A 22,998-nucleotide genomic window follows, 5' to 3' on the forward strand; every position below is an offset into this window, starting at 1 on the left:
GTCCCGAGTCTACATCTCTCGTATGTTGGAGTCCCGACACTAGATCTCTCGTATGTTGGAGTCCCGACTCTAGATCTCTCGTATGTTGGAGTCCTGACTCTAGATCTCTCCTATGTTGGAGTCCCGACTCTAGATCTCTCCTATGTTGGAGTCCCGACTCTAGATCTCTCGTATGTTGGAGTCCCGACTCTACATCTCTCGTATGTTGGAGTCCCGACTCTACATCTCTCGTATGTTGGAGTCCCGACTCTACATCTCTCGTATGTTGGAGTCCCGACTCTACATCTCTCGTATGTTGGAGTCCCGAATCTACAACTCTCGTATGTTGGAGTCCCGTCTCTACAACTCTCGTATGTTGGAGTCCCGACTCTACAACTCTCGTATGTTGGAGTCCCGACTCTACAACTCTCGTATGTTGGAGTCCCGACTCTACATCTCTCGTATGTTGGAGTCCCGACTCTACATCTCTCGTATGTTGGAGTCCCGACTCTACATCTCTCGTATGTTGGAGTCCCGACTCTACATCTCTCGTATGTTGGAGTCCCGACTCTACATCTCTCGTATGTTGGAGTCCCGACTCTACATCTCTCGTATGTTGGAGTCCCGAATCTACATCTCTCGTATGTTGGAGTCCCGACTCTACATCTCTCGTATGTTGGAGTCCCGACTCTACATCTCTCGTATGTTGGAGTCCCGACTCTACATCTCTCGTATGTTGGAGTCCCGACTCTACATCTCTCGTATGTTGGAGTCCCGACTCTACATCTCTCGTATGTTGGAGTCCCGACTCTACATCTCTCGTATGTTGGAGTCCCGACTCCATCTCTCGTATGTTGGAGTCCGGACTCCATCTCTCGTATGTTGGAGTCCGGACTCTACATCTCTCGTATGTTGGAGTCCCGACTCTACATCTCTCGTATGTTGGAGTCCCGACTCTACATCTCTCGTATGTTGGAGTCCCGACTCTACATCTCTCGTATGTTGGAGTCCCGACTCTACATCTCTCGTATGTTGGAGTCCCGACTCTACATCTCTCGTATGTTGGAGTCCCGACTCTACATCTCTCGTATGTTGGAGTCCCGACTCTACATCTCTCGTATGTTGGAGTCCCGACTCTACATCTCTCGTATGTTGGAGTCCCGACTCTACATCTCTCGTATGTTGGAGTCCCGACTCTACATCTCTCGTATGTTGGAGTCCCGACTCTACATCTCTCGTATGTTGGAGTCCCGACTCTACATCTCTCGTATGTTGGAGTCCCGACTCTACATCTCTCGTATGTTGGAGTCCCGACTCTACATCTCTCGTATGTTGGAGTCCCGACTCGACATCTCTCGTATGTTGGAGTCCCGACTCGACATCTCTCGTATGTTGGAGTCCCGACTCGACATCTCTCGTATGTTGGAGTCCCGACTCGACATCTCTCGTATGTTGGAGTCCCGACTCGACATCTCTCGTATGTTGGAGTCCCGAATCTCCATCTCTCGTATGTTGGAGTCCCGACTCGACATCTCTCGTATGTTGGAGTCCCGACTCGACATCTCTCGTATGTTGGAGTCCCGACTCGACATCTCTCGTATGATGGAGTCCCGACTCGACATCTCTCGTATGTTGGAGTCCCGAGTCTACATCTCTCGTATGTTGGAGTCCCGAGTCTACATCTCTCGTATGTTGGAGTCCCGACTCGACATCTCTCGTATGTTGGAGTCCCGAGTCTACATCTCTCGTATGTTGGAGTCCCGAGTCTACATCTCTCGTATGTTGGAGTCCCGACTCTAGATCTCTCGTATGTTGGAGTCCCGACTCTACATCTCTCGTATGTTGGAGTCCCGACTCTACATCTCTCGTATGTTGGAGTCCCGACTCTACATCTCTCGTATGTTGGAGTCCCGACTCTACATCTCTCGTATGTTGGAGTCCCGACTCTACATCTCTCGTATGTTGGAGTCCCGACTCTACATCTCTCGTATGTTGGAGTCCCGACTCTACATCTCTCGTATGTTGGAGTCCCGACTCTACATCTCTCGTATGTTGGAGTCCCGACTCTACATCTCTCGTATGTTGGAGTCCCGACTCTACATCTCTCGTATGTTGGAGTCCCGACTCTACATCTCTCGTATGTTGGAGTCCCGACTCTACATCTCTCGTATGTTGGAGTCCCGACTCTACATCTCTCGTATGTTGGAGTCCCGACTCTACATCTCTCGTATGTTGGAGTCCCGACTCGACATCTCTCGTATGTTGGAGTCCCGACTCGACATCTCTCGTATGTTGGAGTCCCGACTCGACATCTCTCGTATGTTGGAGTCCCGACTCGACATCTCTCGTATGTTGGAGTCCCGACTCGACATCTCTCGTATGTTGGAGTCCCGACTCTCCATCTCTCGTATGTTGGAGTCCCGACTCGACATCTCTCGTATGTTGGAGTCCCGACTCGACATCTCTCGTATGTTGGAGTCCCGACTCGACATCTCTCGTATGTTGGAGTCCCGACTCGACATCTCTCGTATGTTGGAGTCCCGAGTCTACATCTCTCGTATGTTGGAGTCCCGAGTCTACATCTCTCGTATGTTGGAGTCCCGACTCGACATCTCTCGTATGTTGGAGTCCCGAGTCTACATCTCTCGTATGTTGGAGTCCCGAGTCTACATCTCTCGTATGTTGGAGTCCCGACTCTAGATCTCTCGTATGTTGGAGTCCCGACTCTAGATCTCTCGTATGTTGGAGTCCCGACTCTAGATCTCTCGTATGTTGGAGTCCCGACTCTAGATCTCTCGTATGTTGGAGTCCCGACTCTAGATCTCTCGTATGTTGGAGTCCCGACTCTACATCTCTCGTATGTTGGAGTCCCGACTCGACATCTCTCGTATGTTGGAGTCCCGACTCGACATCTCTCGTATGTTGGAGTCCCGACTCGACATCTCTCGTATGTTGGAGTCCCGACTCGACATCTCTCGTATGTTGGAGTCCCGACTCTCCATCTCTCGTATGTTGGAGTCCCGACTCTCCATCTCTCGTATGTTGGAGTCCCGACTCGACATCTCTCGTATGTTGGAGTCCCGACTCGACATCTCTCGTATGTTGGAGTCCCGACTCGACATCTCTCGTATGTTGGAGTCCCGACTCGACATCTCTCGTATGTTGGAGTCCCGAGTCTACATCTCTTGTATGTTGGAGTCCCGACTCGACATCTCTCGTATGTTGGAGTCCCGAGTCTACATCTCTCGTATGTTGGAGTCCCGAGTCTACATCTCTCGTATGTTGGAGTCCCGACACTAGATCTCTCGTATGTTGGAGTCCCGACTCTAGATCTCTCGTATGTTGGAGTCCTGACTCTAGATCTCTCCTATGTTGGAGTCCCGACTCTAGATCTCTCCTATGTTGGAGTCCCGACTCTAGATCTCTCGTATGTTGGAGTCCCGACTCTACATCCCTCGTATGTTGGAGTCCCGACTCTACATCTCTCGTATGTTGGAGTCCCGACTCTACATCTCTCGTATGTTGGAGTCCCGACTCTACATCTCTCGTATGTTGGAGTCCCGAATCTACAACTCTCGTATGTTGGAGTCCCGACTCTACAACTCTCGTATGTTGGAGTCCCGACTCTACAACTCTCGTATGTTGGAGTCCCGAATCTACAACTCTCGTATGTTGGAGTCCCGACTCTACAACTCTCGTATGTTGGAGTCCCGACTCTACAACTCTCGTATGTTGGAGTCCCGACTCTACATCTCTCGTATGTTGGAGTCCCGACTCTACATCTCTCGTATGTTGGAGTCCCGACTCTACATCTCTCGTATGTTGGAGTCCCGACTCTACATCTCTCGTATGTTGGAGTCCCGACTCTACATCTCTCGTATGTTGGAGTCCCGACTCTACATCTCTCGTATGTTGGAGTCCCGAATCTACATCTCTCGTATGTTGGAGTCCCGACTCTACATCTCTCGTATGTTGGAGTCCAGACTCTACATCTCTCGTATGTTGGAGTCCCGACTCTACATCTCTCGTATGTTGGAGTCCCGACTCTACATCTCTCGTATGTTGGAGTCCCGACTCTACATCGCTCGTATGTTGGAGTCCCGACTCTACATCTCTCGTATGTTGGAGTCCCGACTCTACATCTCTCGTATGTTGGAGTCCCGACTCTACATCTCTCGTATGTTGGAGTCCCGACTCTACATCTCTCGTATGTTGGAGTCCCGACTCTACATCTCTCGTATGTTGGAGTCCCGACTCTACATCTCTCGTATGTTGGAGTCCCGACTCTACATCTCTCGTATGTTGGAGTCCCGACTCTACATCTCTCGTATGTTGGAGTCCCGACTCTACATCTCTCGTATGTTGGAGTCCCGACTCTACATCTCTCGTATGTTGGAGTCCCGACTCTACATCTCTCGTATGTTGGAGTCCCGACTCTACATCTCTCGTATGTTGGAGTCCCGACTCTACATCTCTCGTATGTTGGAGTCCCGACTCTACATCTCTCGTATGTTGGAGTCCCGACTCTACATCTCTCGTATGTTGGAGTCCCGACTCTACATCTCTCGTATGTTGGAGTCCCGACTCTACATCTCTCGTATGTTGGAGTCCCGACTCTACATCTCTCGTATGTTGGAGTCCCGACTCTACATCTCTCGTATGTTGGAGTCCCGACTCTACATCTCTCGTATGTTGGAGTCCCGACTCTACATCTCTCGTATGTTGGAGTCCCGAATCTACATCTCTCGTATGTTGGAGTCCCGACTCTACATCTCTCGTATGTTGGAGTCCCGACTCTACATCTCTCGTATGTTGGAGTCCCGACTCTACATCTCTCGTATGTTGGAGTCCCGACTCTACATCTCTCGTATGTTGGAGTCCCGACTCTACATCTCTCGTATGTTGGAGTCCCGACTCTACATCTCTCGTATGTTGGAGTCCCGACTCTACATCTCTCGTATGTTGGAGTCCCGACTCCATCTCTCGTATGTTGGAGTCCCGACTCCATCTCTCGTATGTTGGAGTCCCGACTCCATCTCTCGTATGTTGGAGTCCCGACTCCATCTCTCGTATGTTGGAGTCCCGACTCTACATCTCTCGTATGATGGAGTCCCGACTCTACATCTCTCGTATGTTGGAGTCCCGACTCTACATCTCTCGTATGTTGGAGTCCCGACTATACATCTCTCGTATGTTGGAGTCCCGACTCTACATCTCTCGTATGTTGGAGTCCCGACTCTACATCTCTCGTATGTTGGAGTCCCGACTCTACATCTCTCGTATGTTGGAGTCCCGACTCGACATCTCTCGTATGTTGGAGTCCCGACGACATCTCTCGTATGTTGGAGTCCCGACTCGATATCTCTCGTATGTTGGAGTCCCGACTCTCCATCTCTCGTATGTTGGAGTCCCGACTCTACATCTCTCGTATGTTGGAGTCCCGACTCGACATCTCTCGTACGTTGGAGTCCCGACTCTACATCTCTCGTACGTTGGAGTCCCGAGTCTACATCTCTCGTACGTTGGAGTCCCGAGTCTACATCTCTCGTACGTTGGAGTCCCGAGTCTACATCTCTCGTACGTTGGAGTCCCGAGTCTACATCTCTCGTACGTTGGAGTCCCGAGTCTACATCTCTCGTACGTTGGAGTCCCGAGTCTACATCTCTCGTACGTTGGAGTCCCGAGTCTACATCTCTCGTACGTTGGAGTCCCGAGTCTACATCTCTCGTACGTTGGAGTCCCGAGTCTACATCTCTCGTACGTTGGAGTCCCGAGTCTACATCTCTCGTACGTTGGAGTCCCGAGTCTACATCTCTCACATGTTTGAATACTGAGTCCACATCCTTTGTATTGTCATGTTCAGGGTGATTAACACCACCGCTGAACGGATGGACCGAAACAGGCTTTATCTCCGAGGCTCTCTTCAATTAATTATTGGTGGTATATGCACGCGTGGGCTGAGGAGAAAAACGAGGACCTTATCTCTTTTGAAACCAAACAGGTTTATTCCTGAAACACCAGAGAAAATGAAATCAATAATAACTATACATACATACATGTTCACGTGACTCGTGGTTTTCTCTCCAGGCCCTCTCCCCGTTGGTATTTTGGGAATACAAGATTGTTCTTCACGGTTCTGTTTAAATATGTTTAAACTTTCTCCTGCAGTGTTTTATTCAGTGGTATATTACAACACGCTGTTTTTCTTCCTATTTAAAAGGTTCTTTTCAATTTCCTCTTCAACTCTTTCCACTTCCAAAAAAAATTCAGTGTCAAATAATAATTCTTCATCACTACATGTTCTAAATTCTCATTCATTCCACCCCTCCTCTATCATTCTTAAACGATCGCCAACTTGAAAATCACAATAAACCCAATTTGTTACAAATGTTCGTCTTTCATTAATCATCCACTTTATAAACTCCACCCTTGCCCCACCCCTCCAAATCTCCCCCCTTGCCCCTCCCCTCCTAAACTCCCCCCTTGCCCCTCCCCTGCTAAACTCCCCCCAACCCCTCCCCTTCAAATCTCCCCCCCCCCCTACCATCCCTCTCCAATTCTCCCTCCTCCCCCCTCCTCCGCAAAGCTGCCTCCTCCCCACTTCTTCTCCCTTCTATCTCATACCTCCACCTCCCTAAACCTTCTACTTTCCTCTGCCCCCCCTCAAACAACCCCTCACTGTGCCTCATCCCATCACCATCAAACCTTTCATCCTCCTCATCCTTCCCTTTATTGTAACTCTTCTGTAATCTCTGACACACTATCAACTGCTCTCCCTATCTCCCCCTCTCATCCTTCAACTGACCCTACCCCTCTCCTCCCCTGTCCTGCACCCGATACTCCCCCGATCTCCTCATTAACGGTATGGACCTCAAACATCCGGGGCCTTCGCTCAAACCTGATTGATCTCTCCATTCAGGTTGCTTCTGACAATCCAGACTTGATCTGCTTAACAGAAACTTTCTTCCTTCAAGATGTCTCTGATTCCTTAATATCTCTACCTGGTTACTCCCTCCTCCGGTATGATAGACCTGAGCCTCGTCCTGGTGGTGGGGTTGCTATCTTTATCAAAAAATCTCTTCCTTGCTCTCCTTCCACTGCCCTCTCTCCAGCCCACCCCCAGGAGTACATCTGGCTACGGCTTCCTCTCCGCTCCCACCTTTTGTTCATATGTGTTCTGTACCGTCCTCCAAACAGTGATGACTCCATTTACATTTCTCTGTCTGACAACATGGACCAAGTTCTATCAACTCATTCCAAACTCTCTCTTCCTCATATGTGGCGACTTCAACTGTCATCGTGCCAGCTGGCTGGGTGTGGGTACCTCTCTCACCAGCCATGGCACCTCAGCAAAGGACTTCTGCGACTCATTGGGACTGACACAATCTGTCAATTTCCCGACCCGGATCTCAGTCAATGGAGCATCTTCTCTTCTAGACTTGGTTATGACAAACTTCCCTGCAAATGTCTGCTGCTCTTCTTCTGCTCCAATCGGTTCTTCTGATCATGTGCTTGTTAAAGTGGATATCTCTCTGGCCATACTCAGAGAGCCTCCTCAGTGCCAAAGAGTCTGGCATTTCACTCAGGCTGACTGGAACGGTCTGCAAGCAGCCATCAATCATCTGGACTGGTCTCCCATCTCCACTTCCTCTCGCATCAATTCTTCCTGGGAATTCTTCCAAAGCAAACTGCTCTCTCTCATGCACAGATTTATCCCATCTGGTCTTCAGTTGTCTTACCCTTCCTCCCGTCCATGGTACACTGAATCTTGTGGTGAGGCAGTTGCCCTGAAACAACTTGTCTTTGCCTCTTGGAAGGCAAATACAACTGATGGCAATCTCAGTTCCTTCCACCAAGCTCGGAACAAGTGTGTGTCTACCCTCAGGAGTGCCAGGAAGCACTATCTCTCCACACTCAAGAATGAACTCTCATACCTGTCTCCTTCCTCCATATCCTGGTGGCGTCTGGTCAAATCCGTTTCTGGTGTTTGTGCCCCCTCCACCCCCCCCCCCCTTACCTCAAAGGGCTGCACAGTTGACACCGCACGTGACAAAGCCGAATGCTTCAACTCTGTGTTTGCCTCAAAGTCTTGTGTCCCAAACCCATCTCTCTCTGTTCCCACCTTACCCAATCGAACCCATCTGCTCCTGGACTCTGTGTCCTTCTCTCCTGACAAGGTGGAGAAGTTTCTGTCAAACCTCGACTCCGATTCTGCAACTGGACCAGACGGCATCAGCCCACGGGTCCTAAAATCCTGCTCCCCACTCTATCTCACCCTCTCTCTGTTCTTTTCATCCTCTCTTTTGCTCAAGGTCGTCTGCGAGCATCGTGGAAATCAGCAAACATTACTGCTTTACACAACAAAGGTGCAAAAACAGATCCTTGCAACTACATACCAATCAGCCTGCTCCCAATTATCAGCAAGGTCATGGAATCCATCATTGCTTCGGATATGAAATCCTTCTTCTTCTCCAATGGCTTGATCTCTGATCATCAATTTGGATTCAGACCAGGAGATTTGGATTCAGACTCTGGACATGTTGCTTCTCCTGTCTCAACAATGGATGGAGGTCCTCAATGCCAAACAGGAAATCAGAGCTGTCTCCCTTGACATATCACGTGCCTTCGATACGGTCTGGCACCCAGCTCTGCTCACCAAATCTCCTCCTATGTTATCCATGGAAATCTCCACGCATGGCTTCCGGACTTCCTCTCTGGTCGTAGTCAACGTGTGGCCCTAAATGGATTTCTCTCATCTCCCCTTCCTGTTCTGGCTGGAGTTCCCCAAGGTAGTGTTCTGGGCCCTGTGCTTTTTCTGGTCTTCATCAATGATCTCTCCGACTTTCTGGAAAATCCTCTCGATCTCTTTGCTGATGACTCCACTCTCTACCGCTCCATTCCTCATCCGTCAGATCGGCAGTCTGCAGCCTCGTCACTCTCTGCAGACCTGGACAAAATCACAGACTGGTCAAACAAGTGGAACATGTCTTTCAATCCTGACAAATCTCAAACTCTTACTATGTCTCTCCGAAAAGACCGACTGGAAAACCCTCCCATCTACTTTCTCAACAATCCTCTCCAAGAAGTTCTGTCGCTCAAGCTTTTGGGTCTCATTATCTGCCATGATCTTTCTTGGGAAAACCACATTTCCAAGCTCGCCTCCAAAGCCAGTCGCCAACTGGGCATCTTCCGTCATGCGAAGTCCTTCCTTGGCACACCTGAGGTCCTCACCACATACAAGGCTTTCATCCGCAGCTCAATGGAATACTATTCCCCCCACTGGGTCGGTGCTCCTGCCTCACACCTAGCTCGGCTTCACGCTGTTGAAACCAAAGCTTTCAGAATCATTGGAATCTCCTTCAATGAAGCTAACTCCGAGGGCCTTTCACTCACTCACTGCAGGCAGGATGGTGGTCTTTCTGTCTTCTATCGACTCCTCTCCGGCCTTGCTCCCCCAGCTCTCTCTGTCCCCCAAATATTCCTCCAGGTCAAGCAAGATCTTCCAGCAACCCTCTTATGGTTAAACGGCCAAAATCAAGGCTCTCTGCTCACCTTCACTCTTTCATTCCCCTTTTCTCCCGCCTCTGGAACAAACTCTCCCACTCCCTTCAAACCCACTCCAACCTCCAGGTCTTTAAACAGCTGTTCACCACCATCTTCCCCCATCCAAAACCTTGATCTTTTCTACCCCCGCTAATTCACCCCAGATACACTTTTTTGAGATTCGAACTACTCTCGTGGAAGTCCTTGCAGTGTCCATATGTTTTATACCTCTGCCACCTCCCCCAGGCCCTCTCTTTCCCACGGTTCTCTCGATGTTCCTGCTCTCAAATGTTGTTTTGTGTCCTTCCTCCTCTCTCCCCACCTTGTCTACCGCTCTCCTTATTTTGTGTTTTATGTGTCGGTTTGTCTTTTTGTGTGATTAATGTTAGCTCTTTCACGAGCCTCGATCTTGTATACAAAAAAAAAACAAAAAAACATACATACATACATATAGCAGCATACGCTGGATCAGCACATCACTGCATCCTTGGACGACTCCTCAGCACCATCCTGACACACACCACTGTGTGTGCTACAGAATGAGGTGTTTTTGCAGCAGCCAGTGTGTAATTCCTGCCATCAACCTCCTTCAGAGAGGACCCAGTACCCTGGTGCTCATTTTGCCAACCTCAGAAGGATGACAGGCTGAGTCAACCCCACTTGGTATTAATTCAACAGCTGAACGGGATTTGAACTCAGGCCTTAGGATCCCAAGCCCACCGCCCTAAATATTAAGCCAACACAATAACTATATACAGGGTGTTTCAAAAAGAGTGATACAATTTTAAACGTTTATTTACAAAGAAACAGAAACCTCAGGAACGTGAACCAAGCATTTCTTTAAAGCTTATGACATGGTATTTTCTACCACTGATTGCTATTGTCGTAAGTCACTGCTGGAGTTAGTGAGAGCCCAAGGTCTGAAATTGGCATTTACGCAAAATCCTTGTAATTGACGTTCTCGATGTGTGCCCCTCCGCGGTTCAGACAGGCATTAATCCTGACTCCAAAGTTCTGTCCAACTTTCCCGTAGGTCTCATGTGGCACTGCCTGGAGGTAGTCTGACACACCTCCTGCTTCAGATCATCCAGTGTGGCAGGGCGGTTAACATAGACATAGCGGTGCCCAGGGCAACGAGGCGGTTTCTTAAGAGCTGCTGCAGGAAAGTGATGGTGTCACCAGCTGTATGTGGAGATGCACCATCCTGCATAAACCAGGTCATGCTGAGATGGGTTTGGGGTGACCTTTTGGGCTAGATCATTATGGAACTTCTGGGTAACGGCCCGGTAGTGCTCACGATTGATCGTCACTGTCCTGCTGTTGTCATTCTCAAACCAGTAAGGCCCTAGCATTCCCCATTTGGCATTGAAGTCGCAGAAGCATGTGACCTTAGGCCCTTCCAGGTACCTCTCAGTGATCTCCTCAGGTGGTTCTGCCCCCCAGAAAATATTGTTGTGGTTGTTGATTTAGTCTCATACCACAGAGCCACCACTTTTGGCTTCTGCTCGACTGTCAATGGCATAGTTGAGATACGGAGTTAGAAATCCCAGGAAACAAATACCACGTTAACATCACCAAACCATGAAAAGGAAAACGGTATAGGTCAAAAAACAAAGAAATGGCAGGAAGTCAAAGTTGTATCAATCGTTTTGAAACACCCTGTACAATGAAGTAAACAAGGGGGTAAAATAAATCCTATAAAATCCAAGGCACCTCTCTCTCCAGTCACAAGCACAGATGGGGCGAGGGACAAAACCAGGTGACTCATCTCTGGTGGCAGCAGGGGAAGGGGAAGATGGGCACAGAGCAGGCGATGAGATGGGCAGGGTGATGAGACAGCAGGTCGACGAAAAGGTGATGAGACAGCAGGTCGACGAAAAGGTGATGAGGAGATAGACAGAATGATCAACAGGGGGGGGGGGGGGTGATGAGAACAGCACCAGGGACAAGGCAGGCAGGCAGGAAGACCTCCTTAAAGCTCTCCACCTCTCAATTCTCCTCAGAACTCCCCGGTTCTCCTCACAAACACGCAAGCTCCACAGCACACTCCCAAGTCTCCTCTCAAAACCACGAGCTCCCCTGCGCACTGTTAATTATCCTCACCACAAACGAGCTTTGCTCAATTCTGTTCCCGCTCTCCACTCGTGCTGAACTAATCTACTGGCTCCTCCCTCTTCTCAGACAACCCACTACCCGCCCCTCCAGGCGTTGGGCTCCACCGCCTTCAAGGGGACCATCTTAGCTCCACCTCCTCTCTCATTACCTGGCAGAGTCCCATAGCTTTGTGCTTCAGTCTTCTGGGCTGGTGAGAACTCTGTTCAACAGATATGTTGCCCGACACACCCAGTGGATGTTGACATGAGGTTTTACACACGTTTAATTAGGTTTCCTTTACATGAAATGTCGGGGTAACCTATTATTATTCCTAGAGTTTTTCTTTTTTTCTTATTCTTCCACCCTTTTTTTCACCTCCGAAAACTTTAAAATTAAGTTTCTCAGCAACCGCTGGTCGGATTGACAGGAAATTTTCAACAAATGTTCGGCTAGGCTCATATAATTTTTTCAATACTAATTATGACATCATCGGCCGCGTGGTATGGGCGCCATATTGGAAAACACCTTCAGCTTTGCCCCTCTATATCTCCAAAACGGCTCAATGCAAAAAATTTAATAATGGCTCATTCTAAAGAACTCTGCAATGGGACCAAAAAACATGTTTATTTCGTATATTAAAAATGCTAATGTTAAGAGGTTAGAATTCGTCAAACAGATCCCTTGCTCACACAAAAATTTTATTTTTTCCCCAGATCGGTAGTTAAAAAAAACTCAGAATGCAAAAAAATTCGAAGTCATACGTCACATGGTTCGGCCGCCATATTGTTTTTCGTGAAAAACATGAAAACACCATTTTCTCCACAACGGCTGAACAGATCGAACCCAAAACTGGCATGCATAATCGCATACCCATGACGAACAAAAAGTGTAGCGATCATGATGTCATGCATCACATGGTTTTGGAGTTCTGACATTTTAAACAAAAATTTAAAATGCTATCTTCTCCATCATTTGTGGAGATATCGAGTGGAAACTTTACACAAATGGTCCTCATGGGGGTAAGTTAAAACAATAATTGAGACGTTTTGATAAGTCACATGGTTTGGCCGCAATAAATAATTGAAGGAAAATCCTGAAAAGATTCTAACTCTTGAACCACTGCATTGGTCGACTTGAATTTTTAATCCAATGTGGCTCTCATAAAGGGGAACAAGTGTATAAAATTTCAACATGATTGGTTGAACGAGCTCGAAGCTAACAGTCGTTATTGTTGAAAGAAGAAGAAATGCAACATTTTTTCTAAGCAGGCCATGTGACTCAATGTGCGACTGCCATTTTTCAGAATTATTTCCTTTAAAAACCATTTTCTCTGCAATAATTGGACCGATTGAGAGCAAATTTTCACCACAGGAGCGACTCGGCCTGTAGAATATTTTAATGGTAATTATGATGTCACAGGTCACGTGGTACGGGCGCCATCCTGGAAAAACCGAAAAGCTTTGCACCTCTATATCTCAAAAACCCCATGCACAGAAATAATTGAGACAGGTCTCATTGCAAAGAACTCTCCATGCGGAATAACATATGTAAATGATGACGTCATAGGTGCCGCCGTTATGACGTCATAATTCGACAAGTAAAAAACTTTATCCGATCAGGATGAAATTTCTTGAGCTTCTTGTCAGTATGAATTGATGCAGAAATAAAATTATAATGACATCGCAGGTCACGTGGTTCGGCCGCCATATTGTTTCGAGTGAAAAGCCTGAAAAACCTCTAAAATCCCATTTTCTCCAGAACGCCTAAACAGATTGAGGCCAAACTTTGCAGGCAGAATCGCATAACCATGACGAACAAAAAAGTCAATGAGCATGACGTCATGCATCACATGGTTTCAGAGTTACGATGTTTTTAAGCATAAACCTTTAAAACCTAGCTCCTCCCTCATTTTTGATCCAATCGAGGGGAAACTTCACAGATATGTTCAGCATATCAGTCTACTAAAATTACTTTTTGGAATTTGCGATAGGTCACGTGGTTTGGCAGATATCGTCAATTAAACAAAATATTTAAAAAAAATTATATCTCTTGAACCGCTTCATTGATCGACGTGAAACTTCTTACTGTAGTAGAAGTCATAAAGAGTAACAAGTGTGCACAATTTTAAGATGATTGGATGTACGGTCTGGAAGTTAGAAGTTGTTATTGCATGAAGAAGAAGAGTCTTCGCGAGTGAGCAAATTAATTAATTATCAAATGTTCAGATGTGCAGGCAACGTACAAAACGATCTCACGGGGTAATTTGAACCTCAAATAAAATACTAATTTCAGATTTGTCAATGGCTGAGGTATATTAACACACGACTAAAACAGATTTGGCAAAATTCCAACTTTTTTTGACACGATCGCATTTCACCCAGAGTTGTGAATTGCTGAAGAAGAAGAAACGTCACATGGGCGTCTCAGACCATCTTACTATAATTCACCAAATGTCCATCTATCCGTTCGAAGGTACCGCAAAAACGGCTCAACCGATAGCAACGATATTTTGGGTGGGTATTCCTGGGACCCCTGGAGTAAAATAGGCTATATTGTTTTTCCAATTTTTCCAAGTTTTCCAATTTTCAAATTTTCCAGTTTTTCCAAACACGATGGAATAATAGTTACCAATATGAACAGTGATGTGGCTTTTATTGAAATTCTACAATTACTGTTTAGATTTTGATGACAATTATGAACCTGCCGCGAATGCGGAAGTGGACAGATGACGGCAATGCGCGGGTTTGATAATATCCAAATACAACCGTCATTCAATCGTAATGTTAAGTCGTTAAACGTTAATCGTGTTAATCGTTTTGTTAAAGTATCAATTGATGATTGGAATTGAGTGAATACAATTACGATTTTGATTTCGTAATTGTATTCACCCAACCGTACAGAACTTCACATCAGGATTTAAATATTTCTTTATGTCATGAATGTTGTTAAAAGTTTATTTTTTATAGTAATGTTATTTCATTTGTGATTGGAGTTATGCTGTTTGGAATGAAAAAAAAGAGATATCGAGTTCAAGTGAATGACGAAATGCCGTGACGGTTTCTACTTACTAAACATGAATTCACGGCTCGCCATTTGCAGATTTGCCATTGACTGGGTATGGAACAAACGTACCCGTTTGTTTGCCAATGGGTACGTTTTTCATGGAAGTCCTTCACGAACTTGCTGCCCATGTCTGACGTGCGACTGAAGGTGCTACAGGAATGGGGAATTTATTGGTTTCATGCTTTAGCATTCACCGTTTCTGTATTGTCTGTTTGTTTCTGGCCTCCCACCCGTGAATAGCACGGGTACCTCACTAGTATAAATAATTCTGTCTCTGCGATGTTGAGGTTTATGTTCTATAAAAAAAATCGCTTTTTCTGCAGTCATTGCATGGATTGACAGGAAATTTTCACCACAGGTGTGCCCGGGCATGAATAATCTTTTAAGGTTAATTATGACGTCACAGGCCACGTGGTACGGGCGCCATCTTGGAAAAACAGAAAATGTGTGTGTGTGGGGATGTGGGGATGTGTGTGTGTGTACATGTGTGTATGTATGCGTATGTGTGTATGTGTGTGTGTGTGGGGGGGGGGGGAGTGGGAGGAGGTGGGGGGATGTGTATGTGGGTGTGGGGGAGGGGAGTGAGGGGGATGTGTGTGTGTGTGTGTGGTGTGTGTGTGTGTGTGTGGTGTGTGTGTGTGTGTGGTGTGGGGAATGGGTGTGTGTATGTGTGTGTGGGGCGGAGGGGAGGGGGGTGATGTGTGTGTGGGGCGGAGGGTGATGTGTGTGTGTGTGTGTGTGTGTGTGTGGGGGGGGGGGGGGGAGGGGATGTTTGTGTGTGTGTGTGCATGTTGGGATGTGTGTGTACATGTGTGTGTGTGTGTGTGTATGTGTGTGTACATGTGGGGGGGGGAGGGGGGATGTGTGTGTGTGTGTTTGTGGGGGGGGGGGGTGGGGGTTGGGGTGTGTGTGTGTGTGTGTGTGTGTGTATGTGTGTATGTGTGTATGTGGGGATGTGTGTGTGCTGGGGGGGGGGGGGAGGTGCATGTGTGTGGATATGTGTGTGGGGGGGGGGGGGATGGGGGGTGTGTGTGTGTGTGTGTGTGTGTGTGTGTGTGTGTGTGTGTGTGTGTGTGTGTGTATCGGGGTTGTATCCAAGGGAGTTGTGTCAAAGCATGTCCAATGGAAGTGGGGTTGTATCAAAGGTGGGGTTGTATGAAAGCGGGAAGGCGGAGGAAACCGGTCATCACTGCCAGCAGTTAGAAAGTGGCAGTTCTAGTTAACTTTAATTCCTCTCTATCTTATCACAAGCACGACCCTCATATCGTGTACATTCAAACACAAACCTAAAGCTAACAAGTCCCTACTTCCTTACATCAAGATTTGCTTCCTACTTGCACACAGTCAATGCTATTCTATGCAGTTATATCTCTTCTGAGGTAATCTCTAACCCCCATAAAGGTAACCGTATGTCAATAGAGTATTGATTGTATTACACTTCTGGTTAAATTGACATTTCAATGTGCGTCATTATTTTAGATTTTTATTAAATGAAACTTTTCTCGAGACCCGATTAGGGCCTACAGGACCCCAGTGAAATGTCTACTTTACAGGGCACACGGTCCCAGACCCATGACACGAAAATTGTACCTGATCTAGTCCGATATCTCTGCCCATAGTGGCACAGGCTGTCATATATGGTGTGTAGTGCTTTGTTTAATAATACTATATGGATACCACTTGTCCACATGAACGGTAAACTTTGATTGTACTGCGCACAAAAAAAAAAAATTCATGATGAGAAACAACTTTACATAAATGGCAAGTTACGTACAGGGCTACCCGATGAGCACTCACTAATTGAGGAAGCAAATGATCATGTACCGTCTGGTGGTGGTGATGAGGGACGCTCTGTGTGGGACAACTCCTTCTGGGTCACGCAGTTGTTGTTGTTGTTGAGGGAGTCCTGTTGTAAACAAGGGGTTAAAATACATCAGCAAATCGAGCCAGTGTGGTTGTGAAGCTGATAAGTGTGTGTGTGGCACGGCTCAACAATGGGTATCCCAACATGATGAGGTGTTGAGATGATAAACTGAACACCTACGAGTTACAGGTCTTTGAGCTTCTGTTTAGCAACTCTCTGGTAAGGACTGGTAACTTCAGGAGCAAGTCAAACCAGAATGCGGCTTTACTGATTAAAATACTCGACGGATCATGGAGAAGCTCGGAGATGTATCATTGTATCATGTGTAGGACAAGGACATCAGTAGGCAATGGACAAAATCAACATCGAATGTGGGATTTAAACCTGGAACCTCGGCAGCATCTGGTCCAAGTGCTCAGATGAGAAGGCCAGACAGACTACACCGAATATGATTAAAATGGACGAAGTTATCGTTTGGATAGATAACCGAGACCAAGTGCAATAACTCCGTTGCGTTTCCTTCTTGGTATTGACAACATGATCACATGAACCAGACATGCTTTTCTTGTTTGGCAAGATCCGAAACATGGAGACCTCATGCTGTGTAGTAACCCAAAGTTTTTTCAACAATTGTTTTCAACGCTGTTTACCAAGACAGATGCAACCAGCCGCAGCTGGCAGGGCATATGCCCGTCTGGGATTTCCCTTATCTGCTTCAACCTCAAACAAGCTGAGGTGCTGTCAGTATCGCCACATCAGAACTCATCATACCTGAGACACCTTTGCAATATCTCTACATGCAGGTGCATGTTTTATGGAGCAACATTTAGTCTTTCATGTCTGTGTCATATCCACTTCCAAGCACTACCATCTCCTAATTATACAGCTTACCCCAATCAGAGCATTTGTCCATGGTACCAACACTAAGTGCCTTACGCTTTACAAGAGAATGTGTGGAGTCTTAAATGTTCAAAGCCTAATGTACAAAGGACAGTCGACAGATTTCCATTTCCACCTAAAAGACATAATAATCGCTTTAGGAGGGCAGTTTGGATTACCCTATGGCTCTGCTGCAAAATGAACCCAGATAGACAGATAGTCTCTAAACAAAGGTGGATATGGCCATCTTGCACAGTGCCAACAACAATATCATGGTGAGCTACCCTTTCTGACCTTCTGAGCGTAGGCTGGCAGGATAGCTAAGAGGAGTCTGAGCTGCCGAGCCTGGGTTCAAATCCAAACCCACCTATAAACTACCGTCCTCATGTTTCACAGGCAGGGTGAGACATTTATGTGTGGGTGGGCCTTCCCTCGGGCTTGGAGCTGGAGGAACCATCTGCCAGCACAAGGGGTTGGTGTGTTTTAAAGACCACTCGATTCATTAAACACCACACACCTTCACGTCCAACCCCGTCTCCTACTCCCTACCACCCATCCCTCATTCTACATCCGGTCTTCCACACGAAAACCAACGCCTCCAATGCAACGACAAGTCCCTCAAATTGATCGTCCACCCATACTCGACGCCATCACATTTAAAGATACATCCGCTGATCTTGTGAAGTTATTCTTCCTGGTTTTCCGTTGTTACGTGTTGACTTTACACTATATTTACAGCTGGTGTGTGGCTTCACATCATGAAATCCGAAATAATAGGCGTTGATGCCATCACAAATTGGCGGCATGTCAGCATAAAACTATACAAAAACATCAACATACCGCTTGACTCATCAATATTGAAGGAGAATGATGTTGTCTTCCTTCGGGACACAAGACGAGCATACAATTCTTCAGTGTGTGACAAGACGCCTGTGCGTGACAAACAACGCCTGTGTGTGACAAATGACGCATGTGTGAGACAAATGACGCCTGCGTGTGACAGAAGAGGCCTGCGTGTGACAGAAGACGCCTGCGTGTGACAGAAGACGCCTGCGTGTGACAGAAGAGGCCTGCGTGTGACAGAAGACACCTGCGTGCGACAGAAGAGGCCTGCTTGTGACAGAAGACGCCTGTGTGTGACAGAAGACGCCTGTGTGTGACAGAAGACGCCTGCGTGTGACAGAAACACCTGCGTTTGACAGAAGAGGCCTGTCGGTGACAGAAGACGCCTGTGCGTGAGAGAAGACGCCTGCGCGTGACAGAAGACGCCTGCGCGTGACAGAAGAGGCCTGCGTGTGACAGAAGAGGCCTGCGTGTGACAGAAGAGGCCTGCGTGTGACAGAAGAGGCCTGCGTGTGACAGAAGACGCCTTCGTGTGACAGAAGACACCTGCGTGTGACAGAAGAGGCCTGCGTGTGACAGAAGAGGCCTGAGTGTGACAGAAGATGCCTGCGTGTGACAAAAGACGCCTGCGTGTGACAGAAGACACCTGCGTTTGACAGAAGAGGCCTGTGCGTGACAGAAGACGCCTGTGCGTGACAGAAGACGCCTGTGCGTGACAGAAGACGCCTGTGCCTGACAGAAGACCCTGTTTGTGACAGAAGACGCTTGTGCGTGACAGAAGACGCCTTTGCCTGATAGACGACACCTGTGTGTGACAGAAGACGCCTGTGCGTGACAGAAGACGCCTGTGCGTGACAAACGACACCTGCGTGTGACAGAGGATGCCTGCGTGTGACAGAAGAGGCCTGCGTGTGACAGAAGAGGCCTGTGTGTGACAGCAGAGACCTGCGTTTGACAGAAGACACCTGTGTTTGACAGAAGATGCCTGCGTGTGACAGAAGAGGCCTTTGCATGACAGAAGACGCCGGTGTGTGACAGAAGAGGCCTTTGCATGACAGAAGACACCTGTGTTTGACAGAAGACGCCGGTGTGTGACAGAAGACACCGGTGTGTGACAGAAGACGCAGGTGTGTGACAGAAGACGCCGGTGTGTGACAGAAGACACCGGTGTGTGACAGAAGACGCCGGTGTGTGACAGAAGACGCCGGTGTGTGACAGAAGACGCCGGTGTGTGACAGAAGAGGTCTGTGTGTGACAGAAGAGGCCTGTGTGTGACAGAAGACGCCGGTGTGTGACAGAAGACGCCGGTGTGTGACAGAAGACGCCGGTGTGTGACAGAAGACGCCTGTGTCTGACAGAAGACGCCGGTGTGTGACAGAAGACGCCGGTGTATGACAGAAGAGGCCTGTGTGTGACAACAGAGAAAGGATGCGAGTCCAATGACAAGGAGTTCATGACATTGGGCATCTTCCTCTGCTGTGGCCTTTCTTCGCCTTCACAGCCATTGTAATTTTGTACATATCGACACTCTCAGCTAATATAACTTCATAATTAATTGTGTGTGATTTAACTAAATGAAAATAGTGGTGACCTGCACGTTGTTCCCATCTGTGCATTTTGCTCATTATGCTGGGATCCCATGTACAAATGCCATGTATACAGTGTTGATTTGTCCATTATTTCCTAATATCCTTGTAATTCATGTAAAAGTACAGTGATCTCTTCTCGTATCCTTATCCTGCATGTGGTACAAATACAAACTCCTCCATGTAATGGGACGTCATTCCCAGGACGTCATTCCACTCCACCTTTCACGTTCCTAAACGTGCCGTGAGTGGTTCATCTCGCACCCTCAACAAAACAACATCAATACGAGTGGGGATTATAAAAACATTTTTATATCAATATGTCATACACCGACTGTATTATTACCAAAGGTATCGCAACAGTAAAATAATTACAGCTTTATCATTTCATAACTGTGTATTCGATTTGGGTGTGTTGACGCGATAATTTTGGTAACACAGCAGACGTCACTGACCAGAAAACCTTTTCTTAAGTTGTTTTTCGTGGAAAGTTCTGCATTATCATGGTCACCAAAACATCTTTCAGTGTAGGTTGAATGGAGTATGGCAAGAGCCAATGATGAATCATCGGCGCACAGAACACCACGAGATCTTCATACATCAATACTTAACGGTAACCAGAGCCATGCACACACTAAACAAGGATTACCACCAAAGCCAAACCGCAAGGCAGGGTTCCTACAACCTGAGTCTGGATGAGGGTCGTGTGCTTGCCCGTAGTCCCTCCTGGTCGAGTCGCACCCGGGGGATCCTGACGCAGCGGTATGATCAGGTTGGTCGTTGTCTCATCCTCGGCATCAATCAACTCCAGCTCGAGATCATCTCCCTGCAGGCGAGCCAGCATGGCTCCAGGTTTTCCTTCATCGGCCAGGCCTGACACAGCAGACTAAAGGGTTTGGAGGACAGGTTGTTGACACACATGGACGTCAGCAGGCGGAGAGAAGGAAAGTATGGAAACGAGATTGTGGGAATCAGTGTGACCGACAGTCACGTGAAAAAGTAAGTCCACCCCATGTAAAGTTTTGACTTTTTCAACATATTTCAACATACAGCTATTTGATCTTCATTTCAACAATATTGATAGATAAAGGTGATATAATATAACAAATATCAGGAAACATTTACATTTTGTCGTCCATTGTATAATTTAAATAAACATAAATGCAAATTTCGCATGTGGAAAAAGTAAGTACACCCCGACATTTATCACTACTTCAAATAGCTAAAATTAGAATCACGTGCACCAGCTCAGGTGCAAATGTTTAGAACATCGTTAGAGAGGATCTTGGAGGAACCCGTCTTATTTAAACCTCAGACATTTCGTTTGGTTTGCTCTTTGTTGTTGAAGTGTGCGGCGTCACCATGCCTAGATCAAAAGAGCTCTCTGAGGCCTTCAGAAAGAAGGTTATAGATGCCGACGAGTCTGGGAAGGGATTTAAAAAGATCTCCAAACAATTTGAAATCAATCATTCGACTGTCCAGAAGATCATCTACAAGTGGAGAAGATTCCAAACAACTGCCAACTTGTTCAGGCCAGGCCGCCCCAGCAAGTTCAGCCCGAGAGCAGACCGCAAGATGCTGAAAGAAGTCTCTAAGAACCCCAGAATGTCATCACGGGACCTACAGGTAGCTCTTGCCACTGTTGATGTCAAAGTGCACGAGTCTACCATTAGAAAGAGGCTGCAAAATTTGATCTACATGGGAGGTGTGCGAGGAGGAAACCTTTACTGTCCAGAAAGAACATCAAGGCAAGACTAAAGTTTGCCAATGAACACCGAGGCAAAGACCAGCACTTCTGGAACAATGTGCTCTGGACAGATAAGTCAAAGGTAGAGCTATTTGGCCACGGTACCAGAAGACATGTTTGACGAAAACCAAAGACAGCATTTGACCAAAAGAACCTGATACCAACTGTGCAGCATGGTGGTGGAAATATTATGGTTTGGGGCAGCTTTGCTGCATCAGGGACTGGGAAGCTCACCATCATATAATCCACTATGAATTCTTCATTGTACCAGAGGGTGCTTGAGGATAATGTGAGGCCATCTGCCGGAAAGTTGAAGCTCAACCGAAGGTGGACCTTGCAACATGACAATGACCCTAAACATACCAGTAAATCCACCAAGGAATGGCTGAAAAGAAAGAAATGGAGGTTTCTGGAATGGCCAAGTCAAAGCCCAGATCTAAATCCCATCGAGATGTTGTGGGGGGATTTGAAACGAGCTGTGCATGCAAGAAACCCCTCAAACGTCGCACAGCTGAAAGAATTCTGCATGGAGGAGTGGGAAAACATTTCTCCCAGTCGATGTCAGAGACTGGTAGACAGTTATAAGAAACGCCTACTTGAGGTTGTTTCTGCCAAAGGGGGCAATACCACCAATTAGAGCCAAGGGTGTACTTACTTTTTCAACAGAATGAATTGGTATCTCTGGTAATTGTTTGTTGAATATATTATTGCAAAGTCAAATTCTCATTGTTTTTTGTTCAATTAGATCACCTTTATCTATAGATACGGTTTAAATGAATATCGAATATTGATATGTCCACATATGTTAAAAAGATTTAAAAAAACATTTTATGGGGTGTACTTACTTTTTCCACATGCGAAATTTGCATTTATGTTTATTTAAATTATCCAATGGACTACAAAATGTAAATGTTTCATGATATTTGTTATATTATATCACCTTTATCTATCAATATTGTTGAAATGAAGATCAAATAGCTGTGTGTTGAAATATGTTGAAAAAGTCAAAACTTTACACGGGGTGTACTCACTTTTTCACGTGACTGTAACCTCGTCAATATTGCCAACATCAGGGTGAAGCATCAATAAACATCAGCAATGTAACAACATATGGGTAGGGTCAAAGTGCGTGGCATTTTTGGTTTTTAGGTATGTAAGGACCAAATACTCCACATACAATGCATTCAGAAAGTATTCAGACCCCTTCACTTTTTCACATTTTGTTACGTTCCAGCCAACTGCTGAAATCGTTTAAATTCATTTTTCCCCTCATCAATCTACACTCAATACCCCATAATGACAAAGAGAAAACATGATTTGAGAAAGTTTTGCAAATTTATTAAAAAGAAAAAACTGAAATATCACAGTGACATAAGTATTCATACCCTTTGCTATGACAC

The 22,998-nt window shown here is 46.7% G+C and overlaps 2 protein-coding genes across 2 annotated transcripts in view; both read right to left on the reverse strand.

Moving 5' to 3' along the window:
• LOC137416241 (DNA-directed RNA polymerases I, II, and III subunit RPABC3) overlaps positions 1-22,998 on the reverse strand; it is an 890,838-nt gene that overhangs the window by 763,501 nt on the left and 104,339 nt on the right. The window lies entirely within an intron of this gene.
• LOC137421032 (C-Jun-amino-terminal kinase-interacting protein 1) overlaps positions 1-22,998 on the reverse strand; it is a 92,261-nt gene that overhangs the window by 53,815 nt on the left and 15,448 nt on the right. Inside the window, exons 3-4 of the mRNA XM_068106688.2 lie at positions 20,537-20,737; positions 16,504-16,585 (exon numbers count right to left, since the gene is read on the reverse strand). Of these exons, the coding sequence (XP_067962789.1) occupies positions 16,504-16,585; positions 20,537-20,737 (283 nt within the window). The remainder of the gene's footprint in view (positions 1-16,503; positions 16,586-20,536; positions 20,738-22,998) is intronic.

Source organism: Myxine glutinosa, chromosome 1, assembly GCF_964187855.1.
Source record: "Myxine glutinosa chromosome 1, kmMyxGlut1.1, whole genome shotgun sequence".
In the NCBI taxonomy this organism is placed as follows: domain Eukaryota; kingdom Metazoa; phylum Chordata; class Myxini; order Myxiniformes; family Myxinidae; genus Myxine; species Myxine glutinosa.